The following is a 19,240-nucleotide window of genomic DNA, read 5'->3' on the forward strand; positions in this document are numbered from 1 at the left end:
CTCCCCCAGTTTTGTTCAATAAAGACAGAGTCAATGTTGGAAGAAACGTTATCTTTATTTTGTACATCAATAAGAAGGAGGGCTAGGGAAGGGTAAGTGGAAGGAGGTGAGGGAGGAATGGGGTACGAGCCCCCGATGGGGAGGACTGGGCTGGCTCTGCGGACTTCTGGGGGTGGAAGCTCTCCTGCAGCCCCCCGATTGCCCCCTCTCGCCAGATGGCAGCCTGCGGCAAGTGCAGCCGGGCTGATGGCCGAGTGGTGTGATGTGCCCAGTGTGGGTACTCCGGGCAATCCAAGCCAGGACTGCTTTGCAAGAGGGGCACCCCTTAGAACTGTCTGTCCGGGGTGGGGGTCGGGACCCTTTAAGCGCAGCCCTCGGCTAGCCTGAGACAGCATCTCCACGCTCTAAGTCCTCCTCTGATGCCCTGCCGGCATTGCTTCCGGCCATCCTTAAGCCCTGTTCAGAGTCCACTCACTGTGGACATGCTAGTTCGAATTAGCAAAACGCTAATTCAAACTAGTTTTTAGTTCTAGACGCGTTAGTTCGAATTAGCTTAGTTCGAATTAACTAATTCGAACTAAGTTAGTTCGAATTAACGTTGTAGTGTAGACGTACCCTGAGAGAGTGTCCTTTCTGGTTAAAATGGCAAGAAACTGTTTTTTCTTTGTGATCTTGTCTGATATCTGTTTTGTGGGCATTAATCCTTTGGCGAAGTGTCTGAGATGTTTGTCCAATGTACATAGCAGACGGACAAGATCAGAAAGAAAAAACAATTTCTTGCCATTTTAACCACTCTCTCAATGACTTAACCACCTGCATTCTGCTACAAAGACCTTTTACATCTGCACTCAAAAGGGAATCCTCCGAACTGTCATTCATGTTAAAATTCGACACTCTCCAAAGAGGAATGAACAAACACTTGAACTATCTTACCCATTATCAAGATAGCTTCCCCAATTATCACCTCTAATACCATTAACTCACAAACATCCCACTCTCCCCACCTCTAATATCATCAATTCACAGACACTTACCTTCCTTCCTTTCCCCACCCCCCTGCATTCCCCTCCTGTTCTGAAATGTGATTTGTCCTTTTCATATGTGCTCATTTTTTTTAATTGTATCCTTTGGTTGTGACTATTTTCTTCCACTATTTGATCTGAGGAAGTGGGTCTGGCCCACGAAAGCTCATAATCTAATAAACCATCTTGTTAGTCTTTAAAGTGCTACATTGTCCTGCATTTTGCTTCAGCTACCCCAGACTAACCCGGCTACATTTCTATCACAAATAAATTCATATTACTCTAGAAAAAAAAATCATATTTGCTAAGGAGTGACTCAATTCCTTATTTTTCTATTTCTGGAACATCATCATCTTAGGACGGGCAGGCCTGATGATGGGGGGAGAGGCAATGGTGCAGTTGCCCTGGACTGCCGCCATTGCTACTGCAGCAGCAGACAGAGTCCCTGGTCCTTTAAATCACTACTGGAGAGTCTGGCATTGCTGAAGAGCAGGCAGTGGAGAGCAGGGGGGAGTCTAGTCATGCCTTACTCCTTTTGGCCAAAAGCCCGCCCTTTTCAGGAGCATGCTCCCTCTTCCCCCTTCTTTCCCAATCCCCCCTCCCCCCCCCCCCCCCGACTTGCTCAGGGATCCAGCAATTTTGTCAGCCCTCTGAGGACAGAAAATGTACAAAAAAACAAGAGAAAATAATGGAGTTATTGCTTCTCAAGTATATAACTGAAAATTTCCCAGAAATTCAACTGTGTTTGTTTCCTGAACACATTTACAAATTGTTCAGAGAGTTCTTTCTCACTCCTACCTATTCTGAATTTGTTCTTTTTAGTTTGATACTGGACAACAGCAATTACATAAGTCTTGTACATTTACCATTTCCTGTGGTCCAACATATGGCAGTTGCTTCTGGTATGCTGAACAGAAATATCTCTATAACTTAAGAGCTTCAGGGGGTAGCCGAGTTAGTCTGTACAGCAGTGGTCTCCAACCTTTTTACACCCAAGATCACTTTTTAAATCTCCGAACAGGCAAAGATCTACCAGCCCGCCCCTTCCTTGAAGCCCTACCCCTTCCTTGAAGCCCCGCCCTCTCTGTTCTCCTGTCCATCATTTGCTATCCCCAGCCTTACTTACACACTCTGATAAACAGTTTATTTTTAAATTATGCGATGTATAAAATTAAAATCACGTGTTTATAGTTATGAAATAAATGACCTGTTTTTTATTCAGCTATTTACATCTAAAATGAAGCATTTATAATTATACATTTTGTGGGGACAGAGTTCTGCGGCTGGGGGCAGGGGAGAGGGAACAGGGTGCTGGGAGGGCAGAGGACAGGGTTCTGCAGCAGGGGACAGAGTGCCAGTGGGGACAAGTTTCTGCAGCTGGGGACAGGGTGCAAGTGGGGACAGGAATAGGGACAGAGTTCTGTAGATGGGAACAGGGGAGTGGGAACAGAATTCTGTGGCTGGGGACAGGAGAGTGGGGACAGAATTCGGGGAGTGGGGACGGGGAATGGGGACAGAGTTCGGTGAGTGGGGACAGGGGAGTGGGGACAGAGTTAGGAGAGTGAGAACAGAATTCTGTGGCTGGGGACAGGAGAGTGGGGACAGAGTTAGGGGAGTGGGGACAGAGTTCTGTAGCTGGGGACAGGAGAGTGGAGAAAAGGGAGTTGAGACAGAGTTCTGTGACTCGGGAGTGGGGGCTAGGGTGCCAGTGGAGGCAGAGAGTCCCCTGTATCTGCCTCCTCCCAGGATTCCCCCGCCCCCAAAGGGAAACCAGCGCGTGCCTGCCCTGGGGACAACCCACCCACAGCGCAGGGAAGCCCCGTGTGTGCGCGCCTGGCCCGGGGCCAACACCTCGGTTCAGGAAAACCCCGTGCGCGCCTGCCCCAGGGCTGATCCCCCCCCACCCCCCCCAGCGTAGAAAAACCCTGCGCGCGCCTGCCCCGGGGGCCGACCCTCCCTCCCCCCCCCGGCGCAGGGAAGCCCCGCACACGCCTGTCCCGGGGCCGACCCCTCGGAGCAGGAAAACCCTGTACACGCCTGCCCCAGGGCCGACCGCCCCGGCACAGGGAAACCCCGCGCGCACCTCCCCCGGGGCTGACTCACCCCTCCCGTGTGGTGCAGAGAGTTGATGCTCCCTCCCACAGTACACCCGGCAGAGCAGCTAGCGCTACTTCCAGAATCGTCGGAAGTGGCGCTAAGCTGCGGGACTTCTGTCCATCCCCGGGAAGCCTACATTACCTCCATTTTCACTGGAGGTAGGTAGTGGGGCTTCTCAGGGATGGGAGGGAAATGGGGGCGGGGCGGACAGGACGCCTCGCGATTGATCGACCTGTTGGTGACCACGGCTGTACAGGATAAACTTAAAAAACAACAAATAGTCTGGTAGCACTTTATAGACTAACAAAACATGTAGATGGTATCATAAGCTTTCGTAGGCACAGCCCATTTCTTCAGATGACTACAGGAGAAATAAAAATAAAAAGGGGAGAAGGGCGGAAGGAAAAAAATGGAAGGGGGCCGGAAAACAAGAAGCAAAGGGTATGTAAATATCAAAGGGAAAACCAAAAAGGCAAAACTGTAATCTATATGCACTAAAAATTGGATAGCTAAAAGAAGCAGATAAGGATCATAGAATAGCAATTAGAGAGGAAGAGTACTAGCATAAGAATCTACACAGATAAAAAGAGCTGTTGGCACCTTCGTTGTTTGTTTGGCTGATAATATCCCAGCCATCCATTATCTTGATTAAGACCACAGGTGTGAGAATTAAATTTGTGAATGAATTGTAATTCCAACCATTCTCTTTGTATTTGGCTTGTAGAATTGGTCTGTAAGGAAGGTCTTTCAAAGTATAACCAGGTAGATTGAAGTGTCCCCCAAACAGGTTTCTGTATGTTCCCTTTACGGATATCTGATTTGTGTCCATTGATTCTTTCCGGTAGGGACTGTCCAGTTTGTCCAATATAAGCTTTACATCTATGTATTAAAAAAAACCCTTTTCCTGCAGGATGACAGAGTGATGTCATCTCGTCACTTTGCATCCTGCCTGTCTCCTCCCTCTCTCCCCCTTCTCCCTTGCCCCTGCTCAAACCCAAACTCACTGCTTCTCCCCGCCATTTGGAATTGCTATTTTAAATCAAGCCCTTATTCCCCTTCCTCCACCACCACCCCTCAGGGCTTTCAATGCCAAGAAATGTGGCACAGTAACCAACAGATCCCACATCGCAGCCGTGACAGCCCAGGAATGGGGAAGGGTACAGTGCTTGGGACAGCAGTCCGGGGACAGGCACTAGGAGTGGGTCTCCCAGGCGGGCTTATGTGCCAATAACAGGCACTTGGGGAGCTGGAGCATGGTTCCTGACCACCTGGAGACCAGCTGCCCCCATGGAGACTCAACCCCTCCCCAGTGACTGCACTTAATACAACTGCCAGAGCACCTCCAAGCTTCCCGGGGGAGCCACCACACCAACCTGCTCCTTACCTTCCACTCCCAGTGACCCTGGGCTCTGTGGGCAGGGCTGGGCTGGGCTGGCAAGCAATGCAGGCAGGACCGCACAGGGGAGAGAATAGGACAGAGGCTCACTGTGCTGCTGCTTTCCCCACCTCAGCAGGCTACAGTGCCCTGGAGTACCATGTGCACATGGCAGGCACCCCTGCACCTCCACAAAAGCCAGCTGAGCTTGGGGCGTGGCAGGAGGGAGGAGTTAAGGAGGGGGGGGACAAAAAGGGCTCAGGCTGGTGAGGTGTGGGGGAGGGAGAAGGGATCCTGGCTTGCCTGGGAGGCAGTGGGGAAAGAAAAGGGGGCCTGGGCTAGCACGGCAAAGGACAGGGGAAGGGAGAAGTGGCCCAGTCTGGTGTGGTTCCAGCCTGGCCCTCCCAGGGCTCCATAAGATATCTCCAGGGGCTCCGTGAGGTTGACAAACTGGAAACATCGATATGTACAACACATAGAATCAGTGGACCGCTGGGGCTCCGCATAAATTTTTACGCATGTAAAGGGCTCCAGAGGCCAAAAAGTTTGAGAACCGCCAGCCTAAGCAATGCCAAGTAAATCTTCTAGTGTACTATACTTTAAAATTTAGATTTCATATCCCCGTTTCCTATCTCATAATAAAATTTTCAGTACGATCTATGGGTATGTCTACACTAGCTCGTTAGTTCGAGCTAGGTAGGCAAATGAGGGCAACCGGAGTTGCAAATGAAGCCCGGGATTTAAATATCCCGGGCATTATTTGCATGTTCCCTGGCGCCGCCATTTTTAAATCCCCCTTAGTCCAAACTAACTGCCCGCGGCTAGACGTGGCATTTAAACGTTAATTCGAACTAACTCCTTAGTTCGAATTAACCGTTACTCCTCGTGGAATGAGGAGTAACAGTTAATTCGAACTAACTCCTTAGTTCGAATTAACATTTAACTGCCGCGTCTAGCCGCGGGCAGTTAGTTTAAATCCCTAAAGGGGATTTAAAAATGGCAGCGCCCGGGAACTTGCAAATAACGCTCGGGATATTTAAATCCCAGGCTTCATTTGCAACTCCGGTTGCCCTCATTTGCCTACCTAGCTCGAACTAATGAGCTAGTGTAGACATACCCTATCATACTAAGAACAGAAAAACAGTTGACAACAACTGCTGAACAAAAGGTTTTTTCTATTTCAGCATATCTAAACAGTTCTGAATTTGAGTCCTGTACCATAAAGTTGTTAATGTTTCTGCTTTCACATTCTTTACAGAAAAAAACAGAACATGCTGAACATATAATACTTGGTATTCCTTGGAGTAGTTTGGACCATAGTCACTTTAATTACCAAAGGTAAAGAGCATAATTATGTAGAGAATGAGTTTGCAGTGTCACCATTAGATGTGAACATCTTACCTGTTTGGGTCTTACTGGGATGATGTTGTCCACCTGTTCCTGGCTGTGGAGGAGGACTTGCCCCTGCTTGTCCAGTACCTTGTGGTGAGCTTGAGCTGGTCAGAGTTCCAGTAGGCAGTGGCTGACCTCTTTTTAAGAGCTGCTTCTGTTCTTGCTGGCGGAAGCGTGGAGGCACCTCACGAGGCAGGTAACGGGATGCAGCTGGCTGCTGCCCATTAGCAGATGCACGCTTGCCATTGCTGCTATTGGAAATAGTGCTGGTGGAAGTACTGGTACCGGTACTGGCAGGCTGGGGCTGGCTTAAACTGGTCTTAATAGGTTCTGGCACTGTATAAAAATGAAACAAATATTAATTTATTCTAAGGAAGAATTAAAGATAATTTCTTCAAAATGAGTGAGTAAAAATTATAAAATTTAATTTTTTAGAAACAAAGTAAAACATATACAGACTGGACCGCTCTGGCCAGCACCCTCAAGACCTGACTGGCTATCCAACATTTTGAGGACAAACTGTTCTCAATTCCTTCTCTACCTCAGAGACAATTTATTAAGAACTTCAAAGTAGAGGGGAGGAGGTTAGGTCACGTAGCACCCACAGGACACACATCTTAAAGACCCATAGTTGCAGCACAAGGCAAGCCACTTCTTCTTCAACTAGTGTCCCTGTGGTATTCCACTGTAGGAATGTGGGACTTCAGAGTTAAGTCTAGTGCTGATGATGATACTGTAAATCCAAACATAGCATCTGATATCAAGTCATCACAGTGATTGCATAAATGTTCCACAAAACCACGAGAAGATGCTGAAATTACTACTCTGAATATAGCTGTGATGGGAACATTTTTAACGAAGGCTACACAACTGGAAACATCTTGTGGAAAGTTTGAATTCCAGGCAAAGGCTGAATATTGCAGGTAGCCATCGGTTATGCTATCTGATATATAGAGCCATGGTGTCCAACCAGTTCTGAAGTGAACTAGTCATACTCAACTAACTAGCCATACTGTTCAAATCAACTAGCCATACTCAACAGGCCAAATAGCCACATGTGGCTAGTGTGTTGGACACTAAGGGTATGTCTAGACTACATGGCTCCCTTCAACGGAGCCATGTAGATGAGTTTACTAGACATAGGAAAATGAAGCGGCAATTTAAATAATCGCTGCTTCATTTACATCAAAATGGCCGCTGCGTTGTGCCGATCAGCTGTTTGGTGGCACAGTGGGGCAGTCTGGACATGCCGTGGTTGACGAAGCCTTTGTTGACTGCTCCGGTATGCCTCGTGAAATGAGCCCAATGCCTCAGGGCACCATGTTGCAGTTCAGTCAGTACAGAGGTCAATAATTTTACCAGGTATCTCTTTTTCCTGATCAAATTTAGAGTCTGGTGACTTGCAGCCCTGTTTTTTGAGGTTTTATGAGAGTAATTAGCAGATTGTTTTCTTTGATGTTCGAAGGAATCTGATGGTCACCTCAGGGATTGTTGCTCTGGGGAAGTCCTGGGTCAAAGGCTGCTCTAAGTGAATTTTCCATCATCAAGAGTCAGAGCTTTAGTTCACAGCTATTTCTTATCCTCTATTTCAGTTTCAGACAGAAAGTACACTTTGGTGGTATAAATAAGCAGCAACTGAAGCATGAATGGCTGTCACTGACCAGAACAGCTTCTATACAGGAAAGACAGTGTTTAAACCCTGGGCATATGCCTACTTGGAATTTGTTCCACCCTCCAAAGGGAGAAGATAAAGGAATCAATAAGGAAATCATTGTTTTAAAAGCCACAAGAAAACATTTTAATATAAAAAGAAAAGGGAAAGGGAATAGTATTAATCTAGATGACAACCATACTAGCTACTCTGTCAGCTCAAATGAAGTTTAGAAATTAATCACTGCTTGGACTCTGCTAATGCTCCATCTCAGGCTGACTGAAAAGGAACTGCGGATGGTTCACCTGTGCAGTGCCAGATATCCTCGAGGTAAGGAACAAGAAAGAGAAAGTACAGTGCAGACCAAAAAGATACTGCTACCTAAAATTTGCAATTTGAGGCGCAGGGAAGCGGATACACCTATAGAGGTACACAAAAAAATGTGACCTCCTCAAACTTTAATAGATGCTTAATATATATAACAACTCACATGGTAGTTAAAAATATCAAATGATGCTTACATAAAAAAATTATACAGAGTGTTCTACCATTGTTTTACCCAGAATGGTCATAGTAAGATATAGATGCATTCAGCACTGTGTTTTAATACCTCATCTCAGGTTAATGTTAAATAACCTCCTTCTAATCATTGAAGAGAAATATAAACATGTGGGCTGAAAAACAACTGCAAGGGAATAAACCAATTCACTACTTTTTAAGTTATCTAATAAATTACTCTTGATTTCATTTTAAGATATATTTGCACATATTATGCATATGTTTGCATTCATATCTATGTATATGCAACTTGTTTAGAAAATGATCCTGCATACTGTAGTACAGGGGTCTCCAACCTTTTTAATCACAAGATCACTTTTCCAATTTAGGTGCAATGTAAGATCTACCTCAAACCCAAATACCCTTGCCCCACTTCCTTCCTGCCTCTTCTTTGAGGCCCTGCCCCTGCTCCACCCCTTCTTCGAGACCTCACCCTGCTCACTCCATCCCTCTTCCTCTCCCATCTTCACTTACTTCCACCAGGCTTGGGTTGGGTTGCAGGCTCTAGTCTTGGGCCAAGGGGTTTGGTGTGTGGGATGGGCTCTGGGATTGGCCCTGAGTGGGGGATTGGGGTTCAGGATACCGTTCAGGTTGCAAGCTCTGGGAAGGGGTTTGGGTTCAGGGGAACTCACGTTTGGAGCAGAAGGTTGGGTGTAGAAGGAGGTTCAGGGCTGGGACAGGGGTTCAGGAGGCAAGCTCTGGCTGGGCACCATTTAGCTGAGATGGCTTCTGGGCGGTGGAGTAATGGGGTTAAGGCAGGCTTACTCCAGCACTGGCCCTGAACCACCCCTGAAAGCAGCTGGCATGTACAACAATGGCTCCATGGCACCATGTGCTGCCCCTCATCTACAGGCACTCAGCTGAAAGTTTCTACTAGCCACAGTTCCCCGTTATTGATCAATGGTAGCTGCAAAAGTGGTAGCTGCAGGCAAGGACAGCATGTGGAGTCCCCCTGCCTTTCTCAGGGGCTGCAGGGATATGTCAGCCATTTCCAGGAGCAACAGTTACCACAGAGATAATTACTCCAGCCACACCAGGTTAGGCATTTTAGAACTCACTCAGAAATGAAAATTATTAAATGCACAGCTCAATCAAAACCCAAAAATAAAATACTTTGCAAGCAGTAAAAGTAGTAACAATAACCCCCATGTGTGTGTTGGGTCAGGAGATGAAAGTGAAGACCGTGTTTGTGAAAATGACAAAGGAACACGGTGTGTGAGAGTGACAGATTTGCATTGCCCAGCTCCCTTTTCTCTGTGTGGAGATAGGGTACAGAAATGGTGGGACACCCTGACATTAGCAACCCCCCTCTACTCCCTTCCACACCCTGCACAGCAAGCAGGAGGCTCCAGACGAGCAGCTCCAAGGCAGAGGGCAGGAGCAGCATGACAGTGGGTAGAGAGGCAAATGAAGTGCCAGTGTTTCATAGCTTCCTGGCAAAACCAGTCAGGATCACTTGTCAGAGGCTCCAAGATCTACCAGTAGATCCTGATCTACTTACTGTGTAGTAAAATGAAGGCCTAAAACAGAGGCAGGCAATAATTTTTGGCCAAGAGAGACTAAAAATGTTTTGAAGTGGCCCTGGGCCACCAGGGCTGGGATGCTTCCAGATATCCTCACCCACACACCATGATTGGTCTGGGGGTGCGGGAGCCCCTTTGCTCCTTCCCTTCCCACAAGCACCTATGACCCTGAGAGGGCTGGAAGAGGCTTTGCCCGCTCCCCCACCTTCAGGCCATTTAGGGTAGGGGCTGGGGAAGTGCATGAAGTTTCCGCCATCCTGCCAGGAGCATGTAGCACTTTGAAGTGCTGCATACTCCTGGCAGGGCGTAGGAAGCTTCGTGTGCTCCCCCACCCCCAAGCTCTGATTGGCCTGGGGCAAAGGAGGCTACGAAGCCTCCTTCCGCCCTGCAAGGAGCACAGGGCACTCTGAAAGTGCCACGCGCTCCTCACAGGGTGGAGGTAGGGAGGAGAAAACTTTGCGTGCTCCACACGCCCCCAGGCCAATCAGGGCTTGGGGGTGGGGGAGTGTGTGAAGTCTCCCCCCGTACTGCCAGGAACCCGTGGCATTTCAAAGTGCTACGTGCTCCTGGCAGGGTGGAGGAAGCTTCGTGCACTTCCCCTGCCCCCAGACTCTATATGGCCTGGAGGCGGGGGAGCGGCAGTGCCTCCATTGGCTGGATCCAGCCCACAGAGGCCCTTTTGCCCACCCCGACCTAAAACATAAGCCCATAGAGCACAGGCCTGGTCTGAGGCCTGAGGTCTAGCTAACAATGGGCAAAAGCAAGCAAAACTAAGCTGTGATCATGAAACAGGACCTGTTTACAGAACTTCACATGAACAGGGCTGAGTGCGCAAAATACTAACTGGTCACAAGTTGAAAGCATATGGTAGCACCAGCTCATTAAAAAGACCTTGGTACCCACACTCCCCACAGATACAGACTCGGGTTCAGGAAAGGGTCTAAAATGACAGATTGATGGACAGAGAAAGTCTAATGACATCACAAGGTAAAGGGTGGTATCTAAGCAATGTCAGAGGGTGGCAACCTGACAACGTCAGGAGTGATGTGTAACTTGTTGGTACCTGTATATAAAGTGGTGTCTTGGGGAGGACAGTCTTTGGCTAGCTGAGGGCAGTAGGAGTTTCCCTCTGTCTGTGCTGAGACCATTGTTATGAGTACATGCTAGGGAAGTTAAATATCAGTTAATTGAATAGTTGAGTAACTTCATGAATTTTTATCGGTTAGTCGACTATTCTATAGTCCCTGGGGGTGGGGCTGGCAGCAGCTGTATCAGAGGTAGCATGGAATGCCAGGAAGGAGCTGGACCAAAAGGGGAGCTGGTTTTTAAACTGGCAACAGCATGGGGTGGCAGCACCCCTTTGTAAGCCAGGGTCCAAGCTCCTGGACCTGGTGCGAGCTGGAACTGAGCTGGGCTACTTGTCCATGAGGCTCCTAATACACTTTAAATGCAGAGGTGCAGTAAGGGTAGGTTCTAGATCTCACATGAGCCAGAACTGAGCCAGGCTGCTGGCCAGCTTGCTAGAAAATTTACTGACAAGGGTGAGGGCAGGGAAATGCGTGTAGTCCAGTGGTCTCCAACCTTTTTATGACCAAGATCACTTTTTAAATGACAGAACAAGCCAAGGTCTACCGCCCCACCCCTTCCTTGAAGCCCCGCCCCTTCCTCTCTATTCTGCTCCTCTCCATCACTTGCTACCCCCAACCCTTATACTGCTGCTTTTTTTCACAATTTTTCTGTAGGAAAAGGTTTTTCCAACAGTTGGCCTGTCTAGACTGGACCAAATGTCAGAAAAGCCCCTTCTTTTGGAAGCCCCCTTATTCCTCATGGAAAGAGGAATATAGGGGTTACAGAAAGAGCACGTTTGCTCGTCCACTAAAAAAAGCAGATGCAGAAGAGTTTTTCTTGGATATCTCCGGAATCCTGAAAAACTCCTGGGCTGCGTCTAGACTGGCAAGTTTTTCTGCAAAAGCAGTTGCTTTTACGGAAAATCTTGCCAGCTGTCTGCACTGGCCACTTGAATTTCCACAAGAACACTGACAATCTCATGTAAGATTGTCAGTGTTCTTGCGGAAATACTATGCTGCTCCTGTTCGGGCAAAAGCCCTTTTGCACAAATGCTTTTGCGCAAGAGGGCCAGTGTAGACAGCGCGGTATTGTTTTGCGCAAAAAAGCCCTGATCGCGAAAATGGCCATCGGAGCTTTCTTGCGCAAAACTGCGTCTAGATTGGCATGGACGCTTTTCTGCAAAAAGTGCTTTTGCGGAAAAGCATCCATGCCAATCTAGACGCTCTTTTCCGCAAATGCTTTTAACAGAAAAACTTTTCCGTTAAAAGCATTTGCGGAAAATCATGCCAGTCTAGACGTAGCCCTGCAGTCTAACCTTACCCTCACTGGGTTGAAGCAGGATGTGGAGTGGGAAGGGGTGAGAGATGCAAGCTCTGGAAAGAAATCTGGATGTAGGAGGTGGAGAAGAGGATGCTGGGTCAGGAAGGGGGCTTCAAGCGTAGGGTTAGGGTACTAAGCAAGCCACAGGCTTGTGGATATGAGGGTGCAGGAATTTGGGTTAGGGTATGTGAGGGGCTCAGGGCAGGGGGATCCAGTGTATGATAGGTTCAGCTCGAGGGTCTGGGGAAAGGGGGAGTGCAGGAGTGTTATGATGCTGTGGGCAGATGGGGGTTAGTTGGCCAGGCTTCATTTTTAAATAAAATACTATGTCAAACACAAAAAGTTTCTGCATTGTCTTTATTTCTGAGAAGGGCAGGGAGCCTGTTTTGAGTCAGGGGTCACTGACCCACAGAAAAGACAGTTGGGGCCACACAAGTGAGTTGCAAAATAAAAACTTCTCCAAACCCCCCACAAGCCTCACTAATATGGCCCCAATTGTGCTGGTGGGAGCAGGGCACATGGTATGGGGGAAGGGTGCTAGGGGGTACCGGAACAAGGGACGAGGTGCTGGGTAGGGTGCCAATGAGTGCTGGGGCAAGGGCCAGAGGGCCAGTGGGTTCCGGGTCAAGGGCCTGGGGCAGAGGACAGTGTGTCAGTGGAGGCAAGGGACAGGATGCCAGTGGGAGCTTAGTGCCAGTGGGAACAGGGGGCAGGCTGTTGGCTGGGGCAGGGAATCCTTGGCACGCACCTTCTCCCCTCCCCCCCAGAGAAGGGAAGCTCTGGCAAGAGCCTCCTCCTGGGACTCCTCCCTCCTCCCCCGCAAACGAGGAAAGCCCCGGTGCGCGATTCCCCCCGGGACTCCTCCCTGCCTCCCCGGCGCACGTTTGCCCTCAGGACTCCTACCTCCTCCCCAGCAGAGGAAGAGAGCCCCGATATGCGCCTCCTTTTCCCTCTCCCCCCCCCCCAGAGGGAAGCCCTAGTGCACGCTTCCCCCTGGGACTCCTTCCCCCCCCCCGGCGTGTGCTTTCCCTCGGGACTCCTACCTCCTCCCCAGAAGAGATGGGGAACCCCAGTGCGTGCTTCCCCTCCCTTCTTCCACCCTCCCCCAAGTCCCAGCACACACCCTCCTTCGGAACTCCTACCTCCTCCCGGCACACCACAGACCTGGAGGAGGGGAGCAGGCTGCGCACTTCTGGAAACCCTGGAAGTGGCGCACAGCTGCCAGACTTTCCTCCACCCTGGAAGGAAAGCTGGCACTACTTCCATTTTCAGAGGTAAGTAGTAGGGCTTCTTGGGGGTGGGAGGAATTGGGGGGCCCCCAAATGCCTCGCAATCAACTGGTCGAGTTCTCCTGATTGACTCGTCGATCTCGATCGACGGGTTGGTGGCCACGGGTGTAGTCTATAGTGTTAACCTATAAGCTTTTGCTTATCATTTAACCGGTTAATCGACTACACTATTACATCCCTAGTGCATGCGTGTAGTGATTCGGTAAAGTCTACTGACAATTATTACTGCACTTTGCTTAGCAATAAACCTGGCCAGGCACCTACAATCCTTATATGATTTGCAGCCTTTGCAGACTTTCTTGGGGTCTGCTGAATAAATCGACATGGCACAGACCATTGAGCACACATGCAAGCAGCCTTCTGGATATCATCATCAATGAATCCAGAGACCTGTCCGGATGCCACAACAGGAAATCCTGACCCTACTCTATCAGTGACTGACAACACATTCATTCTCAAAAAATGTAAATGAGATCTGTTTTAAATTAATAGAATGGATTTATTCAGATATTTCATTTGGTAGGAAAGAATAAATTACAGGCAGTCCCCGGGTTACGTACAAGATAGGGACTGTAGGTTTGTTCTTAAGTTGAATCTGTATGTAAGTCGGAACTGGCGTCCAGATTCAGACACTGCTGAAACTGACCGCCAGTTCTGACTGACATACAGAATCAACTTAAGAACCCCAGGCGTCCCCAAGTCAGCTGCTGCTGAAACTGATCAGCAGCTGATTCCAGGAAGCCCGGGGCAGAGCAACTCTGCCTGGGGCTTCCTGTAGTCAGCGCTGGTCAGTTTCAGCAGAAGCTGACTTGGGGACGCCTGGGGCAGAGCAGCTGGGGTGCTACTGGACCAACCCAGCAGCACCCCATCTGCTCTGCCCCAGACGTCCTGATTCAGCCGCTGCTGAAACTGACCAGCAGCGGCTGAATCAGGACCTGGGGCAGAGCAGCTGGGGTGCTGCCGGGTTGGTCCAGTAGTGCCCACGGGCGCTGCAGGACCAATCGGCAGCACCCCAGCTGCTCTGCCCCAGAGTCCAAAACAAAAGCCTGGTCTGCTGGGGGGGGGAGCACACTAGCTGCGCCCCCCCCCCCCCCAGCAGACCAGGGACACGGGGAGCAGAGCCGCAGCGGCAGCGGGGTGCCGCGCCTCTGAGGCTTTGCTCTGGCAAAGCCTCTGAGGCGCGGGACCCCCCGCGGCTGCGGCTTCAGTCCGGGTGCCTGTGGTCTGCTGGGGACCGTCCCCAGCAGACCACAGGCACCCGGACTGAAGCCGCAGCCGCGGGGGGTCCCGCGCCTCTGAGGCTTTGCCAGAGCAAAGCCTCAGAGGCGCGGGGAACCGCCGCTGCTGCCGCCGCTCCAGTCTGGATGCCTGTGGTCTGCTGGGGACGGTCCCCAGCAGACCACAGGCACCCGGACTGAAGCCGCAGCCGCGGGGGGGTCCCGCGCCTCTGAGGCTTTGCCAGAGCAAAGCCTCAGAGGCGCGGGGAACCACCGCTGCTGCCGCTTTGACTGAAGCGGCAGCAGCGGCGGTTCCCCGCGCCTCTGAGGCTTTGCTCTGGCAAAGCCTCAGAGGCGCGGGACCCCCCCGCGGCTGCGGCTTCAGTACGGGTGCCTGTGGTGTGCTGGGGACCGTCCCCAGCAGACCACAGGCACCGGGTCTCATGCGGCAGCAGCGGGGGTTCCCGCGCTTCTGAGGCTTTGCTCTGGCAAAGCCTCAGAAGCGCGGGAACCCGCCCGCGGCTGCCGCTTGGGTCCCGGTGCCTGTGGTCTGCTGGGGACGGTCCCCAGCAGACCACAGGCACCGGCACCCAAGTGGCATCAGCAGCGGTTCCCGCGCTTCCGAGGCTTTGCTCTGGCAAAGCCTCAGAAGCGCGGGAACCCGCCCAGTGCCCCTGGTCTGCTGGAAACGGTCTCCAGCAGACCAGGGGCACCGGAGCAGCTTACGAACGGGGCTTTCTCGCCCCGACTTCCAGGGCGAGAAAGCTCCGTTCGTAAGTGCGGATCCGACATAAGTCGGATCCGCGTAAGTCGGGGACTGCCTGTACATGTATTCTAAGTACGCAGGCCACATATTTCTCTGGATTTTTTTCTTTTTTGGCTTTTCACACTTTATTAATTCACAAACAACAGCACATAGTTCATTGTAACATATCCAGTGTTTTACAAAAAGCAACAGTTGTTACTCTATGAGTAACTCTAAATCAAGGACTTTTTAAAAATTTTAGTAAAAATACAGAGGTTCAAAATAATTTCTAGACATAGCACTAAGTTTAAATTCATTACATCATGTTCTATACATAAGCCATACATCATATTTTGTTGTTTTGAAGATATTTTGGAGACACAAAGAATGGAATGGCTGTCAGGATAATAATCAAGAATGTGGCTACATCTAGACTGCAAGCTTCTTTCGAAAGCTGCTTTTCCAGAAGAGATTTTCCAGAAAAATGTTTTTTTCCCAAAAGAGCGCATCTACACAGTAAAGGCGCAATGAAAAAGCAATCTGCTTTTTTGAAAGATATCGTCCAAGTTGAAAGATAGCATCCACGTTGATTGGACACTATCTCGCATATAAGGCCACCCGGAACCAGTTCAGGCAGGGCATTAGGTCAGCAGTTGCTTCTGACTGCCTTTGCCTAAAGCTAGCTGAAACACGTGCTTAAAAGGACCCCCCCGGACAACCATTTCTCTGCTTCTGCTGCATGCTTGCCTACCTCTCCAAGGGACAGCAAAGCATTTCCAGTGAGTGCTCTGCTTGCCCAGCTTTTGGATGACATAGCATATTTCTTGCTATGGAGCTGGAGCTGCCTCTGGGCATGCGATGGCCCCACACAGCCATGCTGTAGTTTCTGCAGGCTGCCTTCCTGGCACTGCACGAGCTCAACATTGAGACCCTCTCCCTGTGTGCAGGAGCAAGGCCCTTGCAACTGCACCCCACAGTGGAGAGAGGATTTTGGAGGCTTGACACCAGTTCCGACTGATGGAATCAGCTGGTGATAGAGCAGTGGGATGACCAACAGTGGCTCCAAAACTTCTTCATGCAGAAGGCTGCCTTTATGGAGCTGTGTGCCTGGCTTGCCCCTGCCTTCCGACTACAGGCACCCACCTGCAGCCTGCCATCCCCCTAGAGAAGCAGGTCACCATCGTTGTCTGGTGCAGACCCCAAGAAAGTCCCGCAAAGGCTGCAAATCATATAAGGATTGTTGTCCTTATATCGTTGTCTGGAAGCGTGCCACCCCAAGTTCAGTGTGGGAAAGTTTACCATCAGGGCCCTCCTCATGGAGGTAAGGAACTCTCGGGCTGCATTCCTGGGGCTGGGGGGGAGTCCTGGAAAGGGGGACCCTAGGGAAAGGGGGAAGGGCTGGGGGTGGAGGGGAAGCCCCATCCCTGGGAGGTTGTGCTGTCCCGCCCTCACACAACCCTGCTGCTAGAGGGGCAGCCTCATAGGGGGTGGCTTCTGGGATGTTAGGGGAGGGGAGTGGAGCGGGCACATTCCCAGGGCTCAGGCACTCCCTCTCATTCTCTGTTTTGTGTATTTGTTTATCTCCTTCTGCAGGTGGTGAGGGCCATCAACTCCGTCCTGCTGGGCAGGGTCATCCGCCTGGGAGGCCTGGACCCCAACATTGGAGGATTTGCCGCCCTGAGGTTCCCCAACTGCTGGGGAGCAATTGATGGAATCTACATCCCAAACCGCACACCACATCATTGACCCAGTACATCAGCAGGAAGCACTATTTCTCGATGGTGCTGCATGCCATGGTCAACCTCCATGGATAGTTTACAGATAATTTTGTCAGGTGGTCGGGCAGGGTGCCCGATACCCATGTATTTAGAAACTCTAGCCTCTACCAGAAGCTGGAGGCTGGCACATGCTTCCCCCAGCGTGACTTCGGGGTTGGGGATGTGCAGATGCCACTGTGCATTGTGGAGACCCGGCCTACCCCCTCATGCCATAGCTGATGACGCCATACACCAGCCACCAGGACCCAGCAGGGACCAATTCAATGTCCACCTGAACATCGAATGCAGGTTCTCAGTCCCCCTCCTCCCCAGTTTATTTTATTATAAAAAAATGTATAACGTTTGTTTTGTTCAAACCAAAAAGGTGTGTTTAATCAGAGTTCAGGTACCTTTTGGTGCCTAAAGACAAGGTTGAGGTACCTCCTGACCTGTCTTGATGTGGGGGAGCACAACATCCCTGAGGTGGTCTCTGTATGTTGTATACACCACAACATTGTGGAGAGAAAGGGGGATGACTTCCTACCGGGGTGGGGGGTCAGAGACCAGCCGGGAAAGAAGGGCTTTCAAGCAACCGTGCACATCAATTGGGAGTGTGCATCCAGGGCTGTGTCCAGACTCAGGGGTTTTTTCGAAAAAAGTAGCCTTTTTTCGAAAAAACTTCACCTGCGTCTAGACTGCAGCCGCGTTCTTTTGCAATTAAATCGAAAGAATGCGGCTTTTCTTTCGACGGCGGTAAACCTCATTTCACGAGGAAGAATGCCTTTTTTCGAAAGTGCTCTTTCGAAAAAAGGCATTCTTGAATGCCAACAGGGCTTTTTAGAAATAGAGCATCCAGACTCACTCGCTGCTTTCTTTCAAAAAAGCGGCTTGCTTTTTCGAAAGTTCCACTTGTAGTCTAGACGCTCTTTTTCGAAAGAGGCTTGCAGTCTAGACATAGCCCAGGAGGCCTTGAGGGAGAGTTTCTCTCAAGGACCCCAGTACCTCTCCCCAGGGCCTCTCCACTAGGGCCTATGCTTTGCTCCACTATCCCTTTTCCACCACAACTCCTCTTTCCCTTTCCTGAACTCTGATTAAACACACCTTTTTGGTTTGAACAAAACAAACGTTATACATGTTTTTTATAATAAAATAAACTGGGGAGGAGGGGGACTGAGAACCTGAATGGGGGAGGGAGGAAGGGAGCTGAGAACCTGAATGGGGGAGGGAGAAGGGAGGCTCAGGGCTGGGAGTGGCGCGTTGTGTGGCTGACAGTACCACCTCGGGTCCAGGGACCTTGGTAAACTTAGGGTTGGGTGGGGCCTGGGACGAGAGAGGTAGGAAGGAGGGGAGGCTGGAGCAGGGTCAGAGATGGTGGCGGGACGGGGGAGGGGACATAGGCATCGCTTAGGGGGCAGGGGGAGGGGACAGAGACATAACAGGAGGAACTAGAGGGGCAGAAGCAGGGACAGCAGCCAGGTGTGCCATCATTTCCCAGATGATGGCACATATGTTGTCGCCCTGCCACACAAGCTGGTCCCACATGCGGTTCAGCCACTCAGCATCCTCCCGGACCTTCTGGGCCAGGGTTTGCTGCATGTCACACAGGATGCCCACATGCTGCCTTGTGAGGTCCTCCTGGACCCTCATATGCTTGCATGTCCCCAGGGGTTGGGCGGCTGCCTCCAATGGCGTGGATCGCCTCTCAGTGATGGCTGGTCTGGCCGTGGAGAATAAAAAGGAAGAGGTGGTCAGTCATCCATGCAGACACTGTCCATGAGACAGTGACCTCCTCTGTGAGCAGCAAGCAAAAGTCCTTGGGCCAGAGGAGGGGGATGTCCCGGAAGCAAGGCCATGTGTGGCCTGCACAGCAGGCCCTGCCTTACAGGGGCCCCAGATGCCCATGCATTTGCCCACCCCCCTTCCCATGGAAAAGCAGGCACGGGAAGTTTCCAGCCACAGTGGGATTCCATGGGTGGGAGATGGGCCTGGAGCAGCCTGGTCTTCCATGGGGGCCACACACACACCTACGCCTGGCAGCGCTGTCCACAGGAGCAGGTAGTGCCTTGCTCAGGAACACATGCCTATGTGGCACTTCTCAGACTGTGTGGGGTCGCGCCTGTGTGCCCAGCCTATATTTCCAGCATTGGTGGGTGGTGGGAGGGTGTCTCCCTCTGAAGTCAGACATGTGTGGGGCCTCCCCACAGTCTGTGAGCAGGATCCCGGGGG

General features: G+C 50.7%; 1 protein-coding gene across 6 annotated transcripts in view; it reads right to left on the minus strand.

The window, feature by feature from the left end:
* The window catches only part of TNRC6C (trinucleotide repeat containing adaptor 6C), a 351,877-nt gene that overhangs the window by 195,379 nt on the left and 137,258 nt on the right, over positions 1 to 19,240 (minus strand). For all 6 annotated transcript variants that reach the window (XM_075903557.2, XM_014573581.4, XM_075903558.2 and 3 more), the window contains one exon: positions 5,896 to 6,222. In XM_075903557.2, coding sequence (XP_075759672.1) covers positions 5,896 to 6,222 — 327 coding nt within the window. The remainder of the gene's footprint in view (positions 1 to 5,895; positions 6,223 to 19,240) is intronic.

This window comes from Pelodiscus sinensis, chromosome 20, assembly GCF_052426305.1.
Source record: "Pelodiscus sinensis isolate ZL-2025 chromosome 20, ASM5242630v1, whole genome shotgun sequence".
Lineage (NCBI taxonomy): Eukaryota > Metazoa > Chordata > Testudines > Trionychidae > Pelodiscus > Pelodiscus sinensis.